Source organism: Sinocyclocheilus anshuiensis, unplaced genomic scaffold, assembly GCF_001515605.1.
Source record: "Sinocyclocheilus anshuiensis isolate Anshui unplaced genomic scaffold, SAMN03320099.WGS_v1.1 scaffold159, whole genome shotgun sequence".
Lineage (NCBI taxonomy): Eukaryota > Metazoa > Chordata > Actinopteri > Cypriniformes > Cyprinidae > Sinocyclocheilus > Sinocyclocheilus anshuiensis.
Window position 1 is genome coordinate 659745 of NW_015549567.1, and position 10335 is coordinate 670079.

General features: G+C 37.7%; 1 protein-coding gene and 1 long non-coding RNA gene across 2 annotated transcripts in view; one reads left to right on the forward strand and one right to left on the reverse strand.

Moving 5' to 3' along the window:
* The window catches only part of LOC107657283 (neuralized-like protein 4), a 48505-nt gene extending 39370 nt beyond the window's left edge, over positions 1-9135 (reverse strand). Inside the window, exons 1-2 of the mRNA XM_016445321.1 lie at positions 8950-9135; positions 1723-2239 (exon numbers count right to left, since the gene is read on the reverse strand). Of these exons, the coding sequence (XP_016300807.1) occupies positions 1723-2239; positions 8950-9114 (682 nt within the window). The 5' untranslated portion in view covers positions 9115-9135. The remainder of the gene's footprint in view (positions 1-1722; positions 2240-8949) is intronic.
* LOC107657286 (uncharacterized) lies at positions 4504-5367 on the forward strand. The gene is made up of 3 exons (XR_001630667.1): positions 4504-4617; positions 5051-5144; positions 5279-5367. It is a non-coding gene; the product is annotated as an uncharacterized LOC107657286 (long non-coding RNA).
* Positions 9136-10335: the final 1200 nt, after the last annotated feature.

Genomic DNA, 10335 nt, shown 5'->3' on the forward strand with positions numbered 1-10335 from the left:
TTGGGATCTGTAATATTTTCTAATGTTTTAAAAGAAGGCTCTTCTGCTCAGCAAGGCTGCTTTTATTTGTATAGTAAAAAATACATGCCTGATCGAAGAAGGGGGTCTGATCTTATTAATTTTAAGTTAAATTGTGCTATGTTGGTATAATGTCTGCTAGAATGAAAAATAAAATGTTCAGTGTTAAGTAAATATTTTTAAATTGTTGTTTTGTAATTTATTTTTTATTTGAAAAGCAGGACAAAACAGTAAAAAGCACATTTTGGCAATTTAATTAATGCAATTGTGAAAAAAATGGCAAAATAGGCCTACGTGGGGGGAAAATGTGAAAAAGCGTATTAGAAACCGTTAAGAGTTGATCGAAATAATTACATTCATTAAAAAGCTGAGATTCTAAGCTTTAAAATTATAAAACCTATTTTGTGTTATTACGTTCAGGGGTTGCTTAAGTAACTTGATTTTGAATTTTTTTGTGCGGGTGGTGTCCCGCCGGTGGGACACCTCGGGTTTAAAGGGTTAAACATTCTAATATTGTATATAATTTTGGTGCATCAGGGAGCCGTTCTCAGGATGCGGTGTATTTAAATATTTTTGAATGAGCGTTTGCGCTGTTTTATCTCTTGCAGCGTCTCATGCATGAAACGGCATTCTAAAAACGCGGCGCTCCAAGTTAAAAGAAGTTCACTCCCAGCTTCTTGCATGTTTTACCTATTCCACTGCCCACGTCACATCTTTGTCAACACAAAAGCGCGTTCTGCTTTTGAAACGTTTTTAAATATAAAAAAAATGAAAAAGATTTTTTAAATATATTTAAAAAAAAAGATTCATGAATTATTAATTGTGACCCTGCACTGTAAAAAATGACCGTGAATTTAACGGTAAAAGACTGTAAAAATGCTGCAGTAAAAACCTGTTAAATGGTTAACGGTAAATTCCCCTACTATATACGGTGAAAAACTGTATTGGACATTACATGTAGCTGCCGGTTTTTTACCGTAAATTTTACGGAATTTTTTTTACAGTGTGGACCACAAAATCAGTCATAAGTAGCATGGGTATATTTGTAGAAATAGGTAACAATACATTGTATGTAAAATTAAATTATAAATTTTTCTTTTATGCAGTCATTAGGATATTAAGTAAAGATCATGTTCCATGAAGATATTTTGTAGATTTCCTACCGTAAATATATCAAAACTTAATTTTTGATTTGTAATATGCATTGCTAAGAACTTCATTTGTACAACTTTAAAGGCAATTTTCTCATTATTTCGATTTTTTTGCACCCTCAGAATCCAGATTTTCAAATAGCTGTATCTCAGCCAAATATGGTCCTATCCTAACAAACCATACATCAATGGAAATGTAGCTTTCAGATGATGTATAAATCTCAATTTCAAAAAATGTACCTTTATGACTGGTTTTGTGGTCCAAGGTCACAATTAATAAATATTATTAATCTTTTCGGGAGTCAGAATGCATACTTCTGCTTGTTTCAAAGCACCACATGACTTAAATTTTTCAAATATCAATAAGCAGTTTATTAATATAAGAAATAATAATGGACAATTATACCAAACTACTTAAGGTCTTCTTTTCAAGTTTTTGTTAAATAAATATTAATTTAAATAATAAAATAAAATAATAGATACGAGCATCATGTTACTGACCCAACTACTTGAAATCCTTCCCATCTCTCTATACTTTGTGGTCAAGTTTTACCTTCCTCTGCTGATCCATTCATCATGGCTGTTGTAGCACCAGCTGCAGACAGCATGATAGCTCCAGCCCTATCATCGTGGCTACGGCAAGCATCTGCCATTATGGACACCGCTTGCGTCGACACAATCTCATCCTCCACCTCTTCATCCTCTTCACCATCCATTTCAGGTGGGGGTTCACAGCTTACCACAGTCACTTGGGTACACTTCCCATAGAGGTCCACCACGGCCCATAAACGGGAAGGAAGTCCACTTGCCGCCGTGCCACAGTCCTGCCCGTTCACCCACAGATGCAGCTCTCCTTTCCCATTCCGCTGGATCCCCACATGGTCCCCTTCCCCCAGCTGGTCCAGGTCACGACCGTACTCCTCCAGGACTGAGCGGCCGTCCTTTAGCACAGAGCAGCCGGACACGATCCACGAGCCCCCCTTCAGGCCTGTGGCACTGCTGGGAAATTCTAGACCGGCTGGGTCCAGCGCAGTCACTCCGATCTCTATAGAACCGCTCCACGAATTCACCTGGATCAAAGGGAATAGAAATGTTAGTCTTCGTCAGTTAGTCAATCCCTTTATGACTCTTTATAAATAATCTCAGAAGTCTCAGAACCATGGTACATGGTGAGCCATGGTGCTCAAATGAGTGCCACAAGTTCAAGCCAGGCCTGCAACATATTATGGTCTTTCTCAATAACTTTCTGTCTAATAAAAATAATTTTAAAGGTAACTTATTAGGCCTATTACCTTTAATGTATAATATATATACTCAATGTTTGGGTTTAGTATGTTTTTTTTTTTTGTTAATGTTTACTTATATTTAGCAAGGATACATTAAATACATGTATAATATTACAAAAGATTATTAGAATGATTTCTGAATGATTATGTGACACTGAAGCCTGGAGTAATGGCTGCTGAAAATTCAGCTTTGCCATCACTGGAATAAATTGCACTTGAAAACATAATGCCTTTTTACTGTAATATAATTTTACAATATTACTGTTTTTGCTGTATTTTTAATCAAATAAATGCAGCCTTGGTGAGCATTTAAAGAGATTTATTTCAAATATTTTTGAGTGGTAGTGTGTACAGGTGCATCTCAATAAATTAGAATGTCGTGGAAAAGTTCATTTATTTCAGTAATTCAACTCAAATTGTGAAACTCGTGTATTAAATAAATTCAATGCACACAGACTGAAGTAGTTTAAGTCTTTGGTTCTTTTAATTGTGATGATTTTTGCTCACATTTAACAAAAACCCACCAATTCACTATCAGAATATATATATGTGTGTGTGTGTATTGTAAAAACAAAGATAAATCACATTTACAGTAATCCACAATTGAAGTCTACAGAGAAGACACTCAAACCAAAAACATGAAAATTATAAATTAATAATAATTACAATGATAACAATTACATATTAATTCTCTTCAAAATTGTATTACAGGAGATATAAAAGCTGTCTAAATCATCCTTTTAGTTGTGGGACTGTTCTAGTTGGACAAACTTTGTTATCCATCCACTAATGAACTTCCTGCATGTGGAGTTAGCTCCAATGTAAACAGTCATTTGTAGATGGGTACTTCCCTTTCTGGTATACTCTCGCACATATGAGCATTTCAGAGTCAACACAGGAAAGTCTTTTAGCTACTTCCTATACATTCAAAACAATATTTTAATGTTTACTCGAGGACATAGCTTTGTCCAACAGACTTCCATTTCAAGTGCAAGCCATGATTCCTCGAGGGCAGAATTGAAATTATTTTCATTGGTAACTAACATCATGCCACAGGTGCCACTGATTGAGCTAAACCCAGAACATTCAGTTAAACAGATCTCTATCTCTCACACTGAAATGTTGTCTCTAGCTTTTGCATAATCACTGCATTCCTCAAATTTCTTTATGTGTAGAGGTCGACCGATATGGGTTTTTCACTGGCCGATGCCGATATTTAGAAATCAGGGCAGCAAAGTATAAGCTTTTGGAAAATCTATTTGTGGCGGTCCGTCTGTAGGGCTGTCACGATTATGAAATTTGGCTGACGATTAATTGTCTAAAAATGGGCACTACAGAATATCAATACTGTGTTTGTGGAAGTAATGGTCACTCTTTTAAACCCTTTGTTAAACGCAATCCACTAAATACTCACTTCCTCATTACAGAGAAAAACTACATTTGAATAAAAATATAGAAGCTATGAAATTAAACTAGCTGACTGTATAATTTAGCAGCAAAAACAATATCTTGGGAAAAAAATCTTTGGTGCACATTATACAATTTAAACATGTTTATTCTGTTAACTATTTGTATTCTTACAAAATACATTTGCCAGACTGGGGAGAGAGGTGTTGTAATAATGTAAAATATGTGAAAAATACAACCTAGTATGAGAGCATGTTCTAGTACACCCCCAAAACAAAATCAAGACTTTGTAAAAGAGCATAATAGGACCCCTTTAAGAGTGCGCTGGCCACGAGCGATGACATCGTGGAGGATATTGTTGGACCCACAGACACATTTCATGAGGAAAGTTATCGTGCACGTTATAATCAGCCCAGAAGTTTCGTCTGAATTGCATATGTAGCTGAAGCTGTGTGTGAACAAGAAGCAGCTGCAGAGTGTGAGCTGCTATGTCTCACGCAGCCAGAGAGAAGCTGCGTCCGAAATCGCATACTTCCATACTATACAGTAGGCGAAAAACAGTATGCGAGGCGAGTAGTATGTCCGAATTCATAGTATTCGAAAAACAGTAGGCGAGAAGTACCCGGATGACCTACTACTTCCGCCCGAATTCCGTAGCATGCATACGATGGACACTTTACTATCCCATGAGGCCACGGGAGAGGAGGCGTCATATTCGAAAATGGCGGAAGGCGGCGACGCGGCTCTTTTCAAGTGTAAGTACCTCAGGGAAAAACGTTGTTCATTGTGGTTAAATTGCACTTGTTTAACATGATCTAAGTGAACGGCTGACTTATTGAAAGTTTAAACATTGTAAATCGATGAGATGATTTCGTGAATCGGCTGTAAAAAGATGTTTAATCATTGTTATTACTGAGCACATCAAGTTAACGAACAGATCGAGCTAGTGTCAATGCTGTTGTACATCACCTTGTTAACTGCTTTTTTAACGGAGACGTTCGTTGTTAAGCAGTTTAATGAGATTAGAAAATTCCACGGACTTTAAAACATTTTTTCCCCTCTTTTACTAATATTTAGTTGATATTTTGTTAGCTACATACTAAGCTACTGTTAATACATATGCCACAGCTTGTCAATGTAGCATTAATGGATTGATAATGACTAATGGTTACTGCTTTGACATTACAGGGACCGACGAACACACTCAGCTCCTTATTCAGTGAAGAGTGGCTAATGAAGCCCTCTTCACTGGAAAGCGTAATGCTGCCATCAAAGGTTTTGAGTAAGTAAACAAGTTATGTAAAATGTGCTTTTATTCAGGTGCTGTTGACACTGAACGTAGTAAATACTAACACTTCAAGCAAAGGTCTTACTGCCTTCTTTTTATGCTTGATTTCTGTGCATTTATTGTGACAGAGCAGGGACTTGAGGGCAAAATTTCTGCTGCTCAAGTCAAAAGAAAGTGGGAGAACCTAAAACAAAAATATAAAGTAAGATTATTTTTTTTAATTAGACTATATAGAACGTACTTTTTTAACGGTCGAGTAGTACGTTGAAATTCAAATCTAGTACCTACTAAGCAGTATGCGATTTCGGACGCACTCAGAGATTCTCCGGCGTTCCGCAACAACGCTTAGCTGCCCGCAGATGCGCCTGCCTATAAATCGGCCTAATTTGCAGCACAATCGGCCGATGCCGATTAATTAAAAAATGCCAAAAATCGGCCGTTTGATCGGCTGGCCGATGAATCGGTCGACCTCTATTTATGTGGATGGTATGTAGGCTGTCAGTGCAGCAGTACCGTGTGTATCTGGGTTAAGGCAGGCTGAGGAGAGGGACAGGCGGCACTGAATGTGATAAAGTTATTTCTCTAATCTGGTTACATAAGTGACCAGTAATCTGTCCATTGTCCTTTTCCCCTCTGTCTAGAAGTGAGGAAACAGTAAGACTGAAAAAATACAGGAAACTGGAATAATATCAGGGAACAATAGGAATAATATTGTTTTGCTGTGCGCTTCCTTTCTCAAGCTTCAAAAACTGAAAGTCATTTCTTTTAAACATTAGGTGCAGACTATCGTAAAATTGTTTAGGCTGCATTTTATTCGACCAAATCTGACTAAAACATTTTCTCTCCTGAAAACATTTTGTGTAAGAGCTGACTGGATGCAAGATGATGTCAAAAGCATAACAAAAATATACAGAATCAAATTATAAATGTAAATTATAACTATGGCAGTATCATGATTTTAATAAAAATTAGATTATTGGGTCACAATTACTAGTAATTGCATGGATTATTTCGCATTTGTACGCACACGTCTCACTAAAAATTACAACACTTAATTCACAACATGTGCATAAGCACATGAATTTGTTCTTAACCTTGTTTTAATTTGAATAAATTTGGAGTATTCTACATAAGTGATGATGTTCCCTTTATTTACTCTCAGCAAACATATGACACTCTCTAAAAACGCTCTTGCCTGACAGCATGCGAAGCAAGATCCTTAAGCAATGCCAAGTGTGCCATCCTCAAAAGCAGTTCAAACACAATAAACATTTTAAGACAGACCCAGATTACAGACCTCTCATCTTCACAGCTCAAACGATAATGCAAGCTTTCCTTACTTTTTCACTGTAAATTATTAAATATATTAAAGATGAAATACCCACGTATAAAATGTCATCCTAACATGATAATAAACCCCAGAGTATGGCTGAATCCGAAATCGCATACATCCTGACAATATAGTAGGCAAAAAACAGTATGTGAAAAGAGTAGTATGTCCAAATTTACAGTATTCATAAAGCAGTAGGCGAAAAGTTCCCAGATGACATACTAGTAGTTTGGGTGAGATTCTGAAGTGCACATTCCATGGACACTTTACTATCCCATGAAGCCATGGGAGAGGATTTGTGAACCGCAGTGAAGCAATGCAACTGTCACATGACAATGACAACATCCATAAATTCATACTATACAGAACAAACTCTTTTACAGTCACAAACTAATTAACTACTAAAGAATGTGATTTCCAGTGTGCTTTTTCCTTAAGTGCGGTTTCAGTTGTTCCTACATTTTTTCTGTGAATCATAATTTGCTTGCATGCGCATTTTCAGACGCTTAGTGAATGAGACCCATTGTGTTGCTTTGTTTGAACTTCTTTTTTCAAAAATCTTTCTGAAATGCACTCTTGTCTGTTCACAGTAACATGATCAATTCAATTATCATACACTGACAGGGTATGATAAAACAGGGTTTTAATATATAACAACATTATCCTGCTTTGGTGGTCAAAACCATTCCCAGTAGGGCTGCACGATAAATCGCATGCTATATTTAATGCGCATCTTGTTAGTAAAGCGGGTCTGTAATCAGGCGGTAAATCTCCATCACGTGCGTGCTTTCACATGGAGCAGCATTTACTACCCAGAGCCGTTGTTCACTGACAAGCTGCGCTAAACCATCTTCATATATGAACATTAAATATCGCATTCGATTTATCGTGCAGCCCTAATTTAATTCCCAGTGGTTCATCTTACCTCAGATGAAGTGATAATTGGTTGCCTTCTTATGCCCTTGAATAATCATTAAATCACCCATGGCATTATTATATTCACTATTAAAATCACAGCTTATACACTGCAAAAAGCAAATAGAAGTGGCAGCGGCAGCGGCAGTGTGAGAGATGCCCTGCTGTAAAGCCATATGGTACGTGAGCAGACAGCAAGGTCACTCTTAATTAAAAATCCATAGACAACAGTACAGACTACCGATATGACCTAAATGCTGCTCGGCTATCTATTGAAATGCATTAACAGAGTTAAAGGTAGAATTTCGTAGGTAAGAAAGGTCAAGCATGTTTACATGAATCAGCTGACTGTCTATCAGCCTTTAAATGTGTGGGAAAAAAACTGACTGACTAGAATCTGAGAGCTGAGAATGTCAAAGAATAAACTTTTCTTCATTATGTGTGACTTTATGTGTGACTTGTAAGATATTACAGTTTGATTTAAACTCTTTAATGGCTTCAAGGTTGATGTGAGGCTAACAAGCGGTATGTTATGACAATGAGCATGTGCATACAGGCAACAACTTCTCATTGTACAACATTACGAACACCTCAAATGTGAATTTTGAAGACGGTTTTTTGAAAAACACATGCTGTTAAGAAAATTGAGATACCAGTTGATCATGCGCAAGCTGAAAAAGGCATGATTATTATGTAAATAATAAATACTATGTATCTAGGCAGCTGTTGTCTTTGGTTTTGTGAACTGTCAAAAAGGAGAAGAAAAATGAAAATATTAATTTGATTATAATTTGTAGGGAAGATGTGTTTGATGCTTATGCAAAACTTCTATTCATAGATTTGTAAACATCATAATTTCAGGACCACTACTACAATTCATGAAGCCTGAGACAACGTTTTTGTGTGGCTCCCTTCTCCCACAGTCCCAAATGAGCAGGCTTCCCTCTGGTCACAGGAAACAACCTTCCCAGTTATTCTCTAGGACCATGCTATGCTTGCTTTGGTCATCTTGTTTTTGAACGAATCACCTGACTGCATGATTTAATGACTCACGACACGCGAAAAGACAGTCACTTGATATAACCTGCAGAAAGGGTCACTGAACTAATCAGTGAATTCAAAAGAATCGATTCACTGGAATTAATCAAAACCAGCAGCTAAGCTAAGGACACAACACACGGCGTGTGAACATGTTTACATGAGCTTCCAATTTAACATAATATAGTAGTATTTCACAAAAATATTCTGTGTATATGCAGACTGTTGTGATCACATGAGATTCATCTGATAGTGATGGAATCGCATGGAATGACAGTCCAGGAATAGCCAAGCAGACCAGCATCCAAACATCAACAGCACTGACAAACCATGACAGATGACCGCAAAAGCCGCAGCACACGCACGTCCTGAGACATCCACACACCACGCATGACCTATGAATAAGCTCTGACCGTGAACCACTGCAGACGATCTGACACACTCCCACCCTTTTCTCGATTTCTCTCTCTCTCTCCCTCTCTCTCTCTCTCTCTCTGGTGGGACATGCTTGTTTACCTTCTTGTCGATGCGGACAGTGAAGACATCTCGGTCCCGCAGCGGCTCCCGACTCAGGACCAAGCCGTGGTTGAATTCCTGTACCGGCTGATTCCGTTGAGCGGTTCGGTTGGAGTTCGACAAACCGATCAGTTTTCCGCTGCGCGAATGCAGCTCAGCCGCCATCTTCGCACGGGCGGCGCGGTGCACGACAGCGAGCTTCGTTTTGCGACAGTGGAGAGTCGCTTGTGGGCAACTCGCCATTGGGTCTGGGTATATTTGTCGGCATAAATAAATATCAGTGCACTGATTCTTGAGTGTGTAAATAGAATACAGCAAACGCGCACGAGCCGATAAAACTGGATAAATGTGCTGGAGGTAGGTAATATGTGAGTATACAGACAAATAAATACTCAAACGCCACAGTTCACAACATCACAAATTAAGTTAGTGATTAATTAAACAACTAGGGGTGTAACGGTACACGTATTCGTACCGAACCGTTTCGGTACGGGTCTTTCGGTTTGGTACGCATGTGAACTGAACGAATAAAGTTTTTTTTTTCTCCGGAAATTCAAATAATAAATGGCGTTTTGACAGTCTTTGATGTGGCATGACAGATCGCTGTATAAACACCTTGGAGAGCCGCTTCTGGGACGGTTCAGAAACGTGCTGGTATATAATCCCAACACAAGACTAAGAACATTTAAACTATAACTGAATGTATTTAAAGAAAGAGCAACTTGTTCAGTAAACCATTTAAAAAAAAAAGTTTTTCCCCCTGCTGTACCGAACTCATACCGAACCGTGACGTTAAAACCGAGGTACGTACCGAACCGTCATATTTGTGTACCGTTACACCCCTATAAACAACCCTCTCCCACACGAAGAACTCAGTTATATAATGACTTTAACAACTCTATCAAGACCTGTACTTGGGAATTGCCTAAAACCGAGTATTTTCTAAGGAAATTTAAACAGAAAACTGATGAATCTATTACTGGAATTAAAAAATAACCCAATTTTAAATTTGTGGAAACTGTACTACTTTTGTTGAAAAAGTCCTCTAGATGGCAGTGGATTACTGATAAACCTGCATAACAACAACTAATATATGACGTTCATGTAGCCAAAAACATTAGATGGGTGTTTATTAAACTTTTTGTGTTCTTTGAGTTTATTTATTTAGCATAATGATTACGTTTAAAATGTCCTTTTTAAATAAATCAATAAATAAAATTGTTCCAGGGGTTGATTTATTGTTACAGTTGAGGTCAAAGGTTTACAAAGGTGAAAACTTTTGAACAGAATGGAGTGAATTTTTAGTGACGTGACTTGGCCAAGTATGGTGACCCATACTCGGAATTAGTGCTCTGCATTTACCCATCCAAAGTGCACACACACAGC